Source organism: Bubalus bubalis, chromosome X (genome assembly GCF_019923935.1).
Source record: "Bubalus bubalis isolate 160015118507 breed Murrah chromosome X, NDDB_SH_1, whole genome shotgun sequence".
NCBI classification, from domain to species: domain Eukaryota; kingdom Metazoa; phylum Chordata; class Mammalia; order Artiodactyla; family Bovidae; genus Bubalus; species Bubalus bubalis.
In genome coordinates, this window is record NC_059181.1 from 106010881 (window position 1) to 106030185 (window position 19305).

Genomic DNA, 19305 nt, shown 5'->3' on the forward strand with positions numbered 1-19305 from the left:
GTGTTTCCTGTCTAGAGAATATCCTTTAGTATTTGTTGGAGAGCTGGTTTGGTGGTGCAGAATTCTCTCAGCTTTTGCTTGTCTGAAAAGCTTTTGATTTCTCCTTCATACTTGAATGAGATCCTTGCTGGGTACAATAATCTGGGCTGTAGGTTATTTTCTTTCATCATTTTAAGTATGTCTTGCCATTCCCTCCTGGCTTGAAGAGTTTCTATTGAAAGATCAGCTGTTATCCTTATGGGTATTCCCTTGTGTGTTATTTGTTGTTTTTCCCTTGCTGCTTTTAATATTTGTTCTTTGTGTTTGATCTTTGTTAATGTGATTAATATGTGTCTTGGGGTGTTTCGCCTTGGGTTTATCCTGTTTGGGACTCTCTGGGTTTCTTGGACTTGGGTGATTATTTCCTTCCCCATTTTAGGGAAGTTTTCAACTATTATCTCCTTAAGTATTTTCTCATGGTCTTTCTTTTTGTCTTCTTCTTCTGGGACCCCTATGATTCGAATGTTGTAGCGTTTAATATTGTCCTGGGTCTCTGAGATTGTCCTCATTTCTTTTAATTCATTTTTCTTTTATCCTCTCTGATTCATTTATTTCTACCATTCTATCTTCTAATTCACTAATCCTATCTTCTGCCTCTGTTATTCGACTATTTGTTGCCTCCAGAGTGTTTTTAATTTCATTTATTGCATTATTCATTATATATTGACTCTTTTTATTTCTTCTAAGTCCTTGTTAAACCTTTCTTGCATCTTCTCAATCCTTGCCTCCAGGCTATTTATCTGTGATTCCATTTTAATTTCAAGATTTTGGATCAATTTCACTATCATTATTCGGAATTCTTTATCAGGTAGATTCCCTATCTCTTCCTCTTTGGTTTGGTTTGGTGGGCATTTATCCTGTTCCTTTATCTGCTGGGTATTCCTCTGTCTCTTCATCTTGTTTAAATTGCTGAGTTTGGGGTGTCCTTTCTGTATTCTGGCAGTTTGTGGAGTTCTCTTTATTGTGGCATTTCCTCACTGTATGTGGGTTTGTACAGGTGGCTTGTCAAGGTTTCCTGGTTAGGGAAGCTTGTGTCGATGTTCTGGTGGATGGAGCTGTATTTCTTCTCTCTGAGAGTGTCCAGGAGTCTCCGGCACAGGCCCAGGTCGACAGTGGGCTCATCAGTGTCTTTTCAAATGAGTCAGCTCTTCGCATCAGGCGGCCAAAGTATTGGAATTTCAGCTTCAGTATCAGTCATTCCAGTGAATATTCAGGACTGATTCCCTTGAGGATGGACTGGTTGAATCCCCTTGCAGTCCAAGGGACTCTCAAGAGTCTTCTCCAACACCACAGTTCAGAAGCATCAATTCTTTGGTGCTCAGCTTTCTTTATGGTCCAACTCTCACATCTATACATGACTGCTGGAAAAACCATAGCCTTGACTAGTCGGACCTTTGTTGGCAAAGTAATGTCTCTGTTTTTTAATATGCTCTCTAGGTTGGTCATAGCTTTCCTTCCAAGGAGTAAGTGTATTTTAATTTCATGGATGCAGTCACCATCTGCAGTGATTTTGGAGCCCCCAAAAATAAAGTCTGTCACTGTTTCCACTGTTTCTCCATCTATTTGCCATGAAGTGATGGGACCAGATGCCATGATCTTCGTTTTCTGAATGTTGAGCTTTAAGCCCACTTTTTCACTCTCCTCTTTCACTTTCATCAAGAGGCTCTTTGGTTCTTCACTTTCTGCCATAAGGGCAGTGTCATTTGCATATCTGAGGTTATTGGTATTTCTCCCGGCAATCTTGATTCCAGGTTGTGCTTTCTCTATCCCAGCGTTTCTTATGATGTACTCTGCAAAAAAGTTAAATAAGCAGGGTGACAATATACAGCCTTGGCATACTCCTTTCCCGATTTGGAACCATATACCAATTTGGAACCATTATACCATAGGCTGATAATATAGCTGATCATACCATATGGGAAGACTATAGCCTTGACTATATGGACCTTTGTCAGCAGAATAATTTCTCTGCTTTTCAACACACTGTCTAGGTTTGTCATAGCCTTCCTGCCAAGAAACAGGTGTCTTTGATTTCATGGCTGAAGTCACCATCCCCTTCTGTTTGCCATGCAGTAATGGGGCTGGAGAAGGCAATGGCAACCCACTCCAGTACTCTTTCCTGGAAAATCCCATGGATGGAGGAGCCTGGTAGTCGGCAGTCCATGGGGTCGCTAAGAGTCGGACACGACTGAAGCAATTTAGCAGTAGCAGCAGCAATGGGGCTGGATGCCATGATCTTAGTTTAATATTTAGTTTTAAGTCAACTCTTTCACTCTCCTTTCACCCTCCTCAAGGGGCCCTTTAGTTCCTCTTTGGTTTCTACCACTAGAGTGGTATCATCCACATATCTGAGGTTGTTAATGTTTCTCCTGCCTGTCTTGATTCCAGCTTGTAACTCATCCGGCCTGGCATTTCTTATGATGTGCTCAGTATATAGGTTAAACAAACAGGGTGACAGCAGACAGCCCTGTCGTACTTCCTTCTCAATCTTCAACCAGTCAGTTGTCCCATACAGGGTTCTAAATGTTGCTTCTTGACTCTCATATGGGTTTCTCGGGAGACAGGTAAGATGGTCTAGTATTCCCATCTCTCTAAGAGCTTTCCACAGTTTATTATGATCCACACAGTCAAAGGCTTTGGTGTAGTTGATGAAACAGAGGTAGATGTTTTTTTGGAATTCCCTTGCTTTCTTTATGATCCAGCTAATGCTGGCAATTTGATCTCTGGTTCCTCTGCATTTTCTAAATCTAGCTTGAACACCTGGAAGTTCATGGTTCACATATTGTTGAAGCCTAGCATGCAAGATTTTAAGCATGACCTTACTAGCATGGGAGATGAGTGTAGTTGTCCGATGGTTAGCATATTCTTTAGTATTGCCCTTCTTGGGAATTGGTATGGCGACTGATGCTGAAGTTGAAACTCCAGTATTTTGGTCACCTGATGCGAACAGCTGACTCATTGGAAAAGTCCCAGAGGCTGGGAAAGATTAAGATGAGATGGCTGGATGGCATTGCCGACACAATGGACATGAACTTGGGCAAACTTCGGGAGGTGGTGAGGGACAGAGAGCTTGGCATGCTTCAGTCAATGGAGTCGCAAAGAGTCAGACATGACTGGGTGACTGAACAACAGCAACAGTAGCTGATTCACAATGTTGTGACAACTTCAGGTGGACAGCAGAGGGACTCAGCCATCCATATACATGTATCCATTCTCCCCCAAACTCTCCTCCCATCCAGGCTGCCACAGAACATTGAACAGAGTTCCCTGTGCTATAGAGTAGGTCTTTGTTGGTTATCTATTTAAAATATAGCAGTCACTTCTATACAATGGTTTCCTAGGTAATAGTTCGACACTGCCATTCTTTAATATCAGATCTAATATATTCACTTCTTTAGAAGCTGTCCATGAAAAATTTATTCTCAGAAATCTTTTTTGTCTCCTTTCCATGCCTTTTTATTTTCTTTTGGAGTCCTCTTACAAGAAATTATCAAGTGTTTTGGGGCTAACAGAAGTTTTCCATCTTCTTTCTACACTCCATTTCATAGCAGGGCTAGTCATGGGCTAGGCAGCCTAGAATCATTAGTACATTTTATTATTTAATTGCTGACTCCCATAGTATTTCCCTAACAAACGAAAAAGCTTTTACTTTGACAAGAGTATTGTCATTCCAGTATATCCCCGTTGTCCTTTTAGAATCTGAATCTTTGGTATCTTTATATTTTCACGTCTGGGAGATAGAGTTCACTGACAGTGGATTTTTATCTTTGTTTCTTTGCAGATGTCCGCACACAAGCCATGTACCAGATGATGGATCAAGGCTTTGTAGGACTTATCTTTTCCTGCTTCATAGAAGATAAAAATACAAAGGTATTGTGTGTGCATGTCTCTCTGTGGGTGTAGGCATGTAGGCACGTGCAGGTATAAACATACACACAGAACAGAGAAATATCTTTGGGAATTTGCATAGTATGTCCAGGGAAGGTTTCAATGAGCAGGGTCATTGAGTCAGGACCTGAAGAAAGTGAGGGAGCAAGTCTTGTGGATTTCTTGGGGGAAGAGCATTCCAGGCAGGGGAAAGAGCCAGTGAAAAGACCCTGCGGTGAGCGTGGAACATTTTGGGGGACATCGAGGAAGTCAGTGTGGCTGCAACACGACCCTCTGTCCCAGCTTGCCTTCATCAGTCCCCGTTTCACCCCATTGCCCCCAGTCTCCTATTCAGGCCACACCTTTCCTTCTTAGAAGTATCGTTTGGATAACTCGTGTGCTCATCCTCCAGTGAGGTCTGGGGTGGGGGGTGCTGGTGGGCACATAGGGAAGGAGGGGGTGCAGAATCCATGACATCCATAAAACCAGTTAGGGAGAAACTGCAGTAACTGGGGAAGAGATAATGGACATTTGACTACAGCAGTAGGAGTAGAGTCAATGAGAAGTGGCCAGATTCTATGTATTTTTTGGTGGCTAATCATAATAACAAGTGCCACCATTTATCACGTATTGTATGGCACTTAGTCATTATGTGTTTGACATAAATATGCTCAGACCCTGACAACAGCCTCTGAGGGTTATTATTATCCATATTTTCCGGATAAGTAAACTGAAGCTCAGAGTAGTTAAGCAGCTCAATCAATGGCTAGTCTTGCCATTCTTGGGGAAGATCCTCTGGAGAAAGACATGGCAACCCACTCCGGTATTCTTACCTGGAGAATCCCATGGACAGAGGAGTCTGGCGGGCTATAGTCCATAGGGTTGCAAAAAGTCAGACATGACTGAAGCAACTTAGCACACACACCATTCTCTATTTAGAGTGCCTCTGTTTGAGTTTTATGTTCTGATCAAGAGCTTTTACTATGTGTCACTGCAAATGAAAAGAAAATTTCACACTGCAAGTGTGAATTTTGCCAGCTCACCAAGTGTGTTCTGTTGTTTAGTACATTAGTTATAGTCTCAGGATCTATGTTCATAGTGAATAGTCTTCATAATATCGCTCTTGTGAAAACATTAAAGTTTAGTATCTTGAACTTCATAGTTCATTTGGAATGCTTCTGGCTTTGGCATTATAAATTTATTTACTGTCATTACAGATAGTTACAGAATCAGTTTGTCAGTTTCCAACAAAGAAGTCTGAATGGTCTCCTCAGTTTCTTGGGTCTCGCATTTGTGACCATTTCTCTGCTGTCATATGAGCAGATGTTTCATTGTAGCCATTTCATGTTGACTGAGTATTTTATCCTTCTTACAGAAACTGATTTATGCATATTTCATCTTTAGAAATCTCTTCTAACCTTCCAGTGTCAGAGGGGCATTTGAGTTTTAGGTTAGAGTCTACTAGGTTGCTGTACTTTTTCAATACTAATCCTCTGTGTGACTTTAATTTCTTTTTTTCTTTCTTTTTTTTTTTTTTTTTTTTTTTTTTTTTTAAGACTGGACGGGTACTCTATACTTGCTTTCAATCCATACAGGCCCAAAAGAGCTCAGAGTAAGTATGAAAGAGATATATGTATGTATTGGTGGGTTAATCTCCAGTCCACGGAATTGATTGTTTTGTTTCATTTTATTAATGTTTCTCTCATTAGTAAGACATGAAGAATTCTGTAGTCTATTTATACTTACTAACATCTCTGTGAGGAGTTAGCATCTTTTTATTTTTTTTTATTTTTTTATTTTTTTACAAGGCAGCACTTCAATACTAATTTTATTATCACTTAAAAAAAAAAAAGAGTAAAGGACTTGAAAGATACATTATAAAAGAAGCTTAATATCATCTTTTTAGTATCTTGGATACTGTGGATCTACAAAGCTAGGCTAACATAAGCAGTCTGGACATTGCAATTACATCATTACAGCCCTGTCCCAGATTTCCTTTCCAGTATTATTCTAAACTGAGTTGCACTGTTAACTTTTCTTTTCTCTGATGAATTGTGAAACAAAGACTGAGTATGTAGTCTTACAGATTTGTATAAGCTCTTTTTTTTTTTAATTTTATTTTATTTTTAAACTTTACATAATTGTATTAGTTTTGCCAAATATCAAAATGAATCCGCCACAGATTTGTATAAGCTCTTGTGTTTCCTGTGCCATGGACTTGATTTTAGACTTACAGCATCTCATTGAAATGTTTACCTAGCTTACTTCCTTCATTGAAATTTAGTTCAAGCTAAATTAGCAAATACAGTATCTACTTTATGCCATACACCGTGGCCTGCACCAAGTAGGCAGAGATGAAAGCCACGTTCAATATCTTATTAGGAGATAGAAGCAAAGAATGCTTCAGATTTTTTTCTTACAGTATTGGTCAATTTCTTATAATATCATTGTTTGAAAGAGCAAAGACCTGGGGAAAAGAACAGATGTCTCTCAGTACAGTACTGATTAAATAAATTATGATATATCTAAATAATAGAATAATATTTGACTATTAAAAATAGGAGACTCAGGAGAGATACATAAACATCTCCAAGATACATTGTTAAATAGTAATAGGCAAGATACAAGAATAGTATGTATAGAATGCTATACCATTCATGAATATCCGGACCAAAACACATCAGTCACCGCAGCAGAGAGGAAGTGGGAAGACTTCATTGTATTTTCACATGGGTTTGGAATGTTGAATCATACACAACGGTTACAGTTTTCATCACAGTAATAGATGTATGTGTATAAAAATACAGAATGGTACACATTTTATGATCAATAGTCTTACTCCTCAGGAGGAACAACTTCTTTCTCCAAATCTTGTTTTTAGTTCTTCTGATATTTCCTTTGATATCTCTAAATAACATACTTTTGATATTCTTTCTTGATTTACTAATTTTAGATATTAACTCTTCTCACAAAGGAGGATTTAGCCCACTGATACCGCCTCATCTCCATTCTGCCCAGTGTAGTTATATTCCTCCTTTCTGTTCTTCTGTTGTTACTTTTCTAATCTTAAGTAGTTTGCTGCTTTACTTATCCTATCAATAGCAGATAACAGACAATATCTTTTGACTCCCTACTGTTACTGACAGATTGAATCAGTATCCAGAAACATCTCAACAAAGACAATTCCAAGACCAGAGGACTTCACTGGTTAATTCTGCCACCCAGTTAAAGAAGGATTAACACTAATCCTTCTCAAACTCTTTCCAGAGGCCAAAGATGCTATTGGATTCAGTGTGGTAGTATTTTGTTGAGGATTTTTGCATCTGTACTCATAATAACATTTTATAATTTTTTGTGATATCTTTGTCTAACTAGTTCTTATGTTGAACATCACTTGTATGCCAGGGTAAATCCCACTTGATCATGGTGTATAATCTTTTTAATATGCAAAAATCCTCAACAAAAGACTACCATACTGAATTCAACAGCACATAAGAAAATCAGTTGATTAATACTCCATGTTAATAGAATGAAGAGGGGAAAAAAAACACATGATGCACAAAAAGCATTTGAAAAATTTACAAGTCATAATAAAAACACTAAAAAAACTAGGGATCTAGGGAACATGTCTCAATATTTATGGGCTTTTATGAATCCCACAGCTAACATTTTACTCAATGTTGAAAGACTGAAAGGTTTCTCCCATAAGATCAGGAACAAGACAAGGTTGCCCACTTTTATCACTTTTACTCAACATTTTACTGGTAGTTCCAGCCAAAACAATTAGGCAAAAACAGAAAAGGCATCCAAATTGGAAAGTAAAAAGTAAAACTATTTGCTGGTGATGTGATCCTATATATAGAAAATGTTAAAGAAACACCCCAGAGATACTAGAGTTGATAAACAAATTCAGAAAAGGTGCAGTGTTCAAAATCAGTTCTATTTCTATATACCAGCAATGAACCATCAAAAAAAGGACACTTTAAAAATCTATTTATGATGGCATCCAAAATAATAAAATACCTTGGAAAAAATTTAACCAAGAATGGAGACTTATAAAGTTAAAACTAGGATACATTGCTGAAAGGAAGAATACCTAAATATATTAAAAGACATCCCTTGTTCATGAATCAAAAGACATAATATTGTGAAGATGACAGTACTTACCCGAGTTTCAGTAAAATCCGTACAAAACTCCAATGGCCCTTTTTCCAGATATGAAAAAGATGATCCTCAAACTCATGGAATTCCAAAGTGTCCTGAAGAGTCAAAATATCAAAAAAGAAGAATCAAATTCGAGGAATCATACTTCCAGATTTCAGAACTTACTACAAAGTTTCACTAACTAAAGTTTGTGGATCTGGAAAAAGTAGAGACATAGAGACTAATGAAGTAAATAAAGCTGCTTATCTATGGCCAGTTGGTTTTCACCAAAGATGCTGATGTCATTCAATGAGGAAAGAAGAGTTTGTTCAATAAGTGGTGCTGGAACAACTGGTTATCCACATACACTAGGTATAAAAATGAAATCAAATCAATGACCTAAACAGAAGAGCTAAAACTATGAAATGCTTAGAAGAAAACATAGTGGTAAATTTTCCTGAAAGAAAATTTGTAGAAAGAAAGCTAAGCACCGAAGAATGGATGCTATTGAACTGTGGTGTTGGAGAAGAGTCTTGAGAGTCCCTTGGACTGCAAGGAGATCCAACCAGTCCATCCTAAGGGAGATCAGTCCTGGGTGTTCATTGGAAGGACTGATGTTGAAGCTGAAACTCCAATACTTTGGCCACCTGATGCGAAGAGCTGACTCATTTGAAAAGACACTGAAGAGCTGACTCATTTGAAAAGACACTGATGTTGGGAAAGATTGAAGGCAGGAGGAGAAGGGGACAACAGAGGATGAGATGGTTGGAGGGCATCACTGACTTGATGAACATAAGTTTGGGTAAACTCCAGGAGTTGGTGATGAACAGGGAGGCCTGGCATGCTGAGGTTCATGGGGTCGCAAAGAGTTGGACATGACTGAGCGACTGAACTGAACTGAAATTTTCATGACATTGGATTTGTTAATGGAATCTTATATATGACACCAAAAGCATGGATAACAAAAGAAAACAGATAAACTGGATTTCATAACAACTTTTCTGCATCAAATGACATTATCAAGGAAGCCAAATGACAACCTATAGAATAGGATAAAATATTGCAAATCTGATATCTGAATGAGTCTAGTATCCAGAATGTATAAAATGACATCTTAAAAATTTGCACAGGACTTGAATAGATATTTCTCCAAAGTAAATGTGCAAAAGGTCCACAGGCACATGGAAAGATGCTCAACATCATTAGTCATTTGGAAAATGCAAAGCAAAACTATAACAAGATCCCACCTTAATCCACTGAGTTGACCATAATATTAAAAATGGAGAATAACAAGTGTTGACAGAGATGTGTAGAAATTGCAGCCTTCAGGCATTGCTAGTGGGGAATGTAAAATGGTGAGGCTGCTGTGAAAAAGTATCGGGGAAGTTTTCCAAAAAGTTAAACACAGAATTCTCATATGACCTAGCAACTCTATTCCTAGGTATATACCAAAAAGAATTAAAAACAGGTACTCAAACACTTCGACATGAATATTTACAGCAGCACTGTTCACAATAGCCAAAAGTTGGAAATGACCCAAATGTCCATCAACTGATGAATAGATAAAATTTAGTATTGATATATGCATTCAGTGGACTATTACTCATCATAAAAATATGAATGAGGTACCAAAACATACTACAATGTGGAACGATCTTGAAAACATTAATGCTAAGTGAAGGAAGCCAAACAAAACAGGTCACATATTGTAGGATTTCATTTATATGAAGTATCCAGAATAGAGACAGAAAGACTGGTGTTTGGCATGGGTTGGTCAGAGGGAAGGATGGGGAGCAGTTGCTTTAATTGATATGGGATTTTATTTTGGGGTAATTAAAAATTTTTAGAACTACATAGAGGTTGTGGTTTTACAACACTGTAAATGTACTAAATTCTATTGAATTGTTGCCTTTAAAATGGATAATTTTATGTTATGTAAATTTCACCTCGATTTTTAAAAATGGGCAAAGGACTCGAATTGCCACTTCTCCAAGGAGGATATACAGTGACCACAGAGATAGCTGCCCAACATCATTATTCTTTAAGACCTGTAATGAGATACTAGGATGGCTGTGGGCTTCCCTTGTGGCTCAGATGGTAAAGAATCCACCTGCAATGCAGGAGACCTGGGTTTGATCCTTAGGTCGGGAAGATCCCCTGGAGAAGGGAAAGGCTACCCACTCCAGTACTCTGGTGTGGAGAATTCCATGGACTGTATAGTCCATGGGGTTGCAAAGAGTCGGACACAGCTGAGCGACCTTCACTTTCTTTCACTTTCACTCTCCTGGCTTGCAGATGGTTGCCTTCTCATTGTGTCCTCATGTAGCCTTTCCTCCATACATGTGCATGCCTGTTGTTACTTTGCATGTCAAAGTTTCCTCTTCTTATAAGGGCACCAGTCAGACTGGACTTGGACCCAACCTTAACTGTCATTTTATTTTAATTACCTCTTCAAAGGCCCTTTCTCCAATGCCGTCACCTTCTGAGGTACTGGGGCTTAAGGTTTCAACATTTGAATTTGGGTGGAGGTGGGGCACAATTCAGACCATAACAGGGAGTGACTGCTTAACAGGTATGGGCTTTCATTTGGGGTGATGAAACTATTATAGAATTAGGTAACGGTAATGGTTGCACAATGTTGTGAATGTACAAGTACCTGAATCACAGACTTAAAATGGTTATAGTGGTGAATTTTATGTTCTCTGAATTTTACCTCCAAAAAACAGCTGGAGAGACCTGTACACTAAAAGGTCTATCAATCATAATAGTCCTAGAAAGTAGAGTTTGGTGCTGAAAATCCCCCTCTGCCCACTTCTATTTAACTTTATGCCTGAAGTCTTAGTGCAATAAAGCAAGAAATAAAAGGCATATGAATTGGAAAAGATAAATCGATCCCCATTTGCATAAGACATGGTTGTCTGCATAGAAAATCCCAAGGAATTTATAAAGAAATTTCTAGAACTAATAAGTGATTTAAATGATATCAACAGGATGCAGCGTCAACACACAAAGGGAATATTTCTATATGCTAGCAATAGAAAATCGGAAACAAATTTTTAACACAGTAATACAAGAAATGAAACAGGTGTAAAAATGTATCAAAATCTATCAAATCTACATGCTGAAGACCACAGAATGTTGATGAAAGATATCAAAGAAAACCTAGTTAAATGGAAAGACATACCATGTTTATGGACTGGAAGACTCAGCAGATTAATAGTCAAGATTTCAGTTCTCAAAATAATCTATAGATTTAGAGCAATAGTCAAAAGTTCAGCAAGAGTATTTTGTAGATACAAACTGATTCTAGCATTTATATGGAAAGGCAAAGGAAGTTGAAAACCTTCATTTTGAAAAGGAAAAATAAAGTTGGTGGAATCACACTACCCAGCTTTAGGACTTATTATGAAATGATAATAATTAAGACAGTATGGTATCGGTTAACACATAAACACCTAGATTAGTGGAACAGAATCGTGTTCAGAAATAGATCCCCACAAAGATTTTTGACAAAACTGAAGAGCTATTTAGTAGAGAAAGGAGGACAGTTTGACTACCATATACAAAATAAACGTCAATCTAAATCTCATACCAAACAAAAATTTAAAGGAATCGTAGGTCCAAACTGAAAACAGTATGGAAGTTTTAGGGGAAAAGATAGAAAATCTATAGAATATTGGGCTTGCCAACAATTTCTTATTCTTGGAACTGAAAGCATTTTCCATGAACTCATTTGCAAGAGAAAAGCAAAGTCACAGATGTAGAAAACAAACTTTTGGTTACCAGGGGGAAAAAGGAGGGTGCAGATAAATTGGGAGATTGGGATTGACATATACATGCTACTATATATAAAAAAGATAACTAATAAGGATCTACTATACAAAAACTAAGATTATGGCATTTGGTCCCATCAATTCATGGCAAATAAGATGGGCAAACAATGGAAACAGTGAGAGACTTTATTTTCTTGGGCTCCAAAATCACTGCAGATGGTGACTGCAGCCATGAAACTAAAAGACGCTTGCTCCTTGGAAGAAAAGCTATGACCAACCTAGAGAGCATATTAAAAAGCAGAGACATTACTTTGCCAACAAATGTCTGTCTAGTCAAAGCTATGGTTTTTCCAGTAGTCATGTATGAATGTGAGCGAGTTGGACCATAAACAAAGCTGAGCACTGAAGAATTGATGCTTTTGAACTGTGGTGTTGGAAAAGACTCTTGAGAGTCCCTTGGACTGCAAGGAGATCCAACCAGTCCATCCTAAAGGAAATCAGTCCTGAATATACATGGAAGGACTGATGCTGAAGCTGAAACTCCAATACTTTGGCCCCTCATGTGAAGAACTGACTCATTTGAAAAGACCCTGATGCTGGGAAATATTGAAGGCAGGAGGAGAAGGGGATGAGATGGTTGGATGGCATCACCCAACTGAATGGACATGAGTTTGAGCAAGCTCTGGGAGTTGGTGATGGACAGGGAAGCCTGGCATGCTGCTGTCAATGGGGTTGCAAAGAGTTGGACATGACTGAGTGGCTGAACTGAAAAACTGAAATTGAATACAGCACGGGGAACTCTTCTCAATCAATACTCTGTAATGACCTATATGGGAAATGAATCTTAAAAAGTTTGGATATATATATTTAACTGATTCAGTTTGCTGTACACCTGAAACTAACACAACATTGTAAATCAACTACAATAAATTTTTTAAAAAACATTTTCCATAAAAGAAATATGTGAACACCTCATCAAAATAAAAAACTCTACAGAATGAAAGAAACTAAAGATAATGTTTTCATTATCTTTACAGTAGCTACGGTAGGAAAATATTTCAAATCATTTATCTGACAAAAGACTTGTATATAGAATATACAAAGAACTCCCAAAACTCAACAATAAAAAAGGAAACAACCCAATAAAAAATGGGCAGAAGATATGAGCAGGTACTTCACCAAGAAGTATGTAAGAATGGCAAGTAAGCACATAAAAAGATGAACTGAACATCATTGTTCTGGAAAAGATACTGTACTGGGGAAGTGAAAATTGAAACTGCAATGAGATACCCCTACATATCTGTTGAGGTCCTTTAATGGACCAAAACCTGGTGGTCTGAAGTCGACGATAAGAAAGTGAAAGAGAGAGAGAAGCTGATATTCCTTGGTTTACGCAGTAAACCAATAAAGCTCTTGACACAGAGCTTGCACGGCTTCATGTAGGTACCAGGCACGCTCTCGAGAGGGTGAAGGCACAGTGCACCTTCTCGAGAGGGTCTTAGAAGCCCAGGCAAGAAAGTGAGCTCAGCGGGCTTCTGCACTTCAAAGAATTAGCCTGAGAGAGAGAGAAAGAAAGAAAGACACGGGGACCCAAGCTCTGATGGAGCAAAGCTGTTTTATTCAACATAGTGTGGGTATATATACTGTCTTATAAGGTAGCTATTTTCAGCAAAGATAAAAAATCAAAAGTCAAGACTTACAAGTTATCATAAGGCAATCCATATCAGAGAGGGTTGTAAATAATTACTTTTACCATATGGTTCATAAAAAGGAAGAGGGTTGTAAATAGTTACTTATCACCGTATGGAAAAACTAATGAAGGAAATGCATGCATTCTCAGCCGTGGGAGCAGCTTGCCAACTCCTCTTAATGCCTGAATATTCAGGAATTAATAAGGAACAGAGGATTCATGACATATCCAAAACAGCACGCAGGAAGCCTCCTGTTAAATGCTTCCTGACACATACCCATTAGAGTCACTAAAATAAAACTAACAGTGCCAAATGCTGGCAGGGATACAGACCAGAATTCTCATGATGCTGGTAGAAGTGTACAATGGTATTGTCACTTTAGAAAACTCTGACAGTTTTGTATAAAGTTTAATGTACACTTAATGTGTGACCCAGGAGTCTTACTCCATAGAGAACTGAACACAGTTTCACACAAACCCTGTTTGTATATGTATATGTATGTATGTATATATATTTCTTAATTTATTCATAATTGCCACAAAGTGGAAGCAACCCAAATTCCTTCAATAGGTGAATTGTTTATGAAAGTCTAAGACTTCCACTGAAGAACTAATCAGCAGTAAAAAGGAATGAACTTAAAAGAAATTTACATTTAATTGCCTGCCTGGGGTCTTAGTTGTAGAATGCAGGATCTTTAGTTACCACATGTGGGATTTAGTTCCCTGACCATGGATTGAACCCAGGTCCCCTGCATTGTGAGCTCGGAGTCTTAGCCACTGGACCACCAGGGAAGAGTCCCAGGAATGAACTTTTGATAACAAGCAACAACTTGGAAGAATTTCAGAGTCTGAGTGAAAGAAGTGAGTCTCCAAAGGCTACTTACAGTGTGATTGCACTCATATGATAGTCTCATATCAAAATTAAGAAATAGAAAACTTATTCAGTCTAATTACTAAAGTAGAGACTGAAAATTGTGATTAAAGATATATGATTTTAAAAGACAGCCAGTTTACATGGCTTTACAGCTAAATTCTAACCTTTGAAGGATGGATGGGTCTAATTCAATTTGTACATTATCACAAACGATATGAAAAGCTTAAAAGTTCCTCCATTTTTAAAACAGCTAGAATAATTTTAACACCAAAACCCGGTTCAAGATAACATAGAAGAAAACTATTGACCCATCTCATCTATAGATGTCAAACTTTAGAAAAAAATATCAGTAAATATAACTGTATTAGGGAACAATCCACAATGACCAAGTTCAGTTTAATCCACATATATAAAGTCCATTCAGCTTCAGGAAATTTCAGGGTAATTCAGGATGTTATATAATTCTTTACATTAACAAACTAAAGGAGAAAAAGCATATGGTTAGATCAATAGATACTGTGGAGACATCTGCTAAAAGTCATCCAACCAGTCCATTCTAAAGGAGATCAGCTCTGGGTGTTCTTTGGAAGGAATGATGCTAAAGCTGAAACTCCAGTACTTTGGCCACCTCATGCGAAGAGCTGACTCATTGGAAAAGACTCTGATGCTAGGAGGGATGGGGGGCAGGAGGAGAAGGGGATGACAGAGGATGAGATGGCTGGATGGCATCACCGACTTGATGGATGTGAGTTTGAGTGAACTCCAGGAGATGGTGATGGACAGGGAGGCCTGGCATGCTGCGATTCATGGGGTCGCAAGGAGTCGGACACGACTGAGTGACTGAACTGAACTGAACTGAATGGAAACTTAACAGGTACTTGTAACAACTCTGTTTCCCCTTTTACTAATGAGGAAATGAGCTTCAAGGTTAAAAAACTTGGTTGGAGTCCAAGGCTGGTGTACAGGGTCATTTTCAACGTCAAATGTTAATTTTCTCGAACTTTTTAAAAAATACTCATTTGGCTGCATGTGTCTTAGTTGTGGCATGTCTTAGTTGAGGCTTGAGGGCTTGGTTGCCTGGTGGCATGTGTGATCTTAGGTGCTCTGTTAGTGCAGTAGGGAAGAAAACCTATGACCAACCTAGACAGCAAATTAAAAAGCAAAGACATCACTTTGTCGACAAAGGTCCATCTAGTCAAAGCTATGATTTTTCCAGTAGTCATGTATGGATGTGAGAGTTGGACCATAAAGAAAGCTGAGCGCCAAAGAATTGATGCTTTTGAACTGTGGTGTTGGAGAAGACTCTTCAGAGTCCCTTAGGCTGCAAGGAGATCCAACCAGTCCATCTAAAAGAAATCAACCCTGAATATTCATTGGAAAGACTGTTGCTGAAGCTGAAGCTCCAATACTTTGGCCGCCTGATGTGAAGAGCCAACTTATTAGAAAAGATCCTGATGCTGGGAAGGATTGAAGGCAGGAGGAGAAGGAGAAGACAAAGGATAAGATGGTTGGATGGCATCACCGACTTGATGGATGTGAGTTTGCACAAACTCCAGGAGATGGTAAAGGACAGGGAAGCCTGGTGTGTTGCAGTCCCTGGGGTCACAAAGAGTTGGACACGACTGAGCAATAACTATGTGTGATCTTAGTTCCCTGACCAGGGATGGAACCTGTGCCCCCTGCAGTGGAAGGTGGATTCTTAACTACTAGACTGCCAAGGAAGTCCCTCAAACATTAATTTTTACCAGTCTGACAGATGAGTTAACAGTATGCCACCAGTAAAGTGGATTTAGTGAGAGTGCCCATTTCCTGTTTGGCAGTTCTGAGTTGCCCATTCATATTCTTTACTTTTCTATATAGAGTTATTCTTTCTCCCTGCTGATTTGCATAATTTCTTTATATGTTCTAGAAATTTCATCTTTTTGTCTGTCACATATGTTGCAAAAATTTACTCCCAGGCTGACTTCGTTTATTGTGTCATGTATCAGGCGAAAGCTTTAAAACAATGAATCACTGTTATCCTTCATTTTATTTATGCTTTTTGCTTTTCTTCTTTCAAAGACCTTTCTTTTCTTCATGATTATAAATAATAGTTGTATGTATTTTCTTCTTATAAAAACCTATAGAACCTATATTATGGACCTATAGATTTGAATAGCAGATTGGGTGGCAAATAACATTCTTTCTGACTATAATGGGAATACTTCTGATGTTCCACCATTAAGTATGAGTTGTTATGATTATGTTGTATTTAGAACCTATATTAAGGACCTATCGGAGAAGGCAATGGCACCCCATTCCAGTACTTTTGCCTGGAAAATCCCATGGACGGAGGAGCCTGGTAGGCTGCAGTCCATGGGGTCACTAAAGTCGGACACGGCTGAGCAACTTCACTTTCACTTTTCACTTTCATGCATTGGAGAAGGAAATGGCAACCCACTCCAGTGTTCTTGCCTGGGGAATCCCAGGGACGGGGGAGCCTGGTGGGCTGCCGTCTATGGGGTCGTACAGAGTTGGACACGACTGAAGTGACTTAGCGATTATGGACCTATAGATTTTGAACCTATATTTTGGACCCATAGATTTGAATAGCAGAGTTGGGTGGCAAATAACATTCTTTCTTACTCTAATGGAATACTTCTGATGTTCCACCATTAAATATGAGTATCTTATGATTTTGTGGTAGACACCCTCTATTCCTTTATTAAGTTAAGGAGGTTTCTAATTCTAATTTACTGAGAATTTTTAATAATTGTCTTGAGTTTTATCAAATGCCTATTTGTCATTTCCTGAGATGATAATGAGGAGAGTGAAAAAGTTGGCTTAAAGCTCAACATTCAGAAAACTAAGATCATGGCATCTGGTCCCATCACTTCATGGCAAATAGATGGGGAAACAGTGGAAACAGTGTCAGACTTTATTTTTTTGGGCTCCCAAATCACTGCAAATGGTGATTGCAGCCATGAAATTAAAAGACACTTACTCCTTGGAAGGAAAGTTATGACCAACCTAGATAGCATATTCAAAAGCAGAGACATTACTTTGCCAACAAAGGTCCGTCTAGTCAAGGCTATGGTTTTTCCAGTGGTCATGTATGGATGTGAGAGTTGGACTGTGAAGAAAGCTGAGCACCGAAGAATTTATGCCTTTGAACTGTGGTGTTGGAGAAGACTTTTGAGAGTCCCTTAGACTGCAAGGAGATCCAACCAGTCCATCCTAAAGGAGATCAGTCCTGGGTGTTCTTTGGAAGGACTGATGTTGAAGCTGAAACTCCAATACTTAGGCCACCTCATGCAAAGAGTTGACTCATTGGAAAAGACTCTGATTCTGGGAGGGATTGGGGGCAGGAGGAGAAGGGGACGACAGAGGATGAGATGGCTGGATGGCATCACCGACTCAATGGACATGAGTTTGGGTGAACTCCGGGAGTTGGTGATGGACAGGGAGGCCTGGCGTGCTGCAATTCATGGGGTCGCAAAGAGTCGGACATGACTCAGCGACTGAACTGAGATGATAATGTGGTTGTTTCCCTTTAAAGTTGGAAATGATTTACATTGAAAGCTTTTAAAACAGTGAACTGTTGTTACATTCCTGAGATAAACCCTACTTTGCCATGATATATTGTTCTTTTAACAAAGTAGATTCTAGTTGCTAATATTTGGTTTAAGATTGTTATATCTGTGTTCATATGTGAGATTAGTCTGCAGTGTTCTTGTCTTGTACTAATCTGGTTTTGGTATCAGGATTATTAGGTTATAAAATAAGTTGGATTTTTTTCTCTTGTTTGGAAAGACTGCATAGCATAATAAGAACATGGCTCTATAGTCAGATGCTTTGGATGGAATCTTGATTTTCTGCTATCTTGATGTCTAACACTATAGGTTACTTTCACCTATTTTTGAACCATATGTAAATAGAGCCATATAATATGTACTCTTTTGGGTCTAGTTTCTATCAATCAGTATTATGTTTGTGAGGTTCATCCATGTGGTTACATGAAGCAACAGTTTAGTTATTCTCATTGCTGTATAGTGTTCCACTGTCTGAATATACCATACTTTGTTTATTCATTCTTTATTGAGAGATAATTTCAGGTTTTAAAAGGCTTTTTACAAATTATGGTGCTACAAATATTCTTGTGAACAGATGTACATTTACTAGATATTTCTGTTGGGTACATATCTAGGAGTGGAATGCATATGTATAGTTGTATATATTCAGCTTTAGTAGATAATTCAGAAGTTTTCCCAAAGTGTCTATTGCTTTTCACTCCTAACACCAATGTTGGAGAGTTGCTTCCTGCACATTCCTGCTAATACTCAGTAACATCTGTCTTGTTCATTTTTGCCATTCTGGTAGAGTATTGCACTGTGGCTTTACTTTGCATTTTGTTGGTCACTCGTAAAGTTGAAAACTTTTTCTTTCTTTTTTTTTAGTTCTAGAATTTTATTATTACATGAACAGCATCTGTCTTATACACATATGTGCGCTTCTCTGGTGGCTCAGCTGGTTAAGAATCTACCTGCAATGCGGGAGACCTGGGTTGGATCCCTGGGTTAGGAAGATCCCCTGGAGAAGGGAACGGCTACCCACTCCAGTATTCCAGCCTGGAGGATTCCATGGAATATAGTCCACGGGGTCACAAAGGGTCGAATATGACTGAGTGACTTTCACTATACACATATATAATCCTTGAATTAAACTATGTGTTCACATCCCCCAAATAGATTAAGCCCTATATTCCTAACCCTAAAATTAAAGTCAAATAATCAGGATGTTTTTATTCAGGTCCATAACATGTGATAACAATTTATTAGGTTGTGTTAGTTAAAATTACATTTGGTTGAGAACAAAGTAAATTTTTTAAAAAATAATGCCTTTAGCAAAGTTAAAGTTTAAATCTCCATCATGGGGAAAAA

General features: G+C 38.4%; 1 protein-coding gene across 3 annotated transcripts in view; it reads left to right on the forward strand.

Moving 5' to 3' along the window:
* BRCC3 (BRCA1/BRCA2-containing complex subunit 3) overlaps window positions 1–19305 on the forward strand; it is a 76124-nt gene that overhangs the window by 20298 nt on the left and 36521 nt on the right. For all 3 annotated transcript variants that reach the window (XM_006080914.4, XM_025277142.3, XM_025277141.3), the window contains 2 exons: window positions 3821–3909; window positions 5463–5518. In XM_006080914.4, coding sequence (XP_006080976.2) covers window positions 3821–3909; window positions 5463–5518 — 145 coding nt within the window. The remainder of the gene's footprint in view (window positions 1–3820; window positions 3910–5462; window positions 5519–19305) is intronic.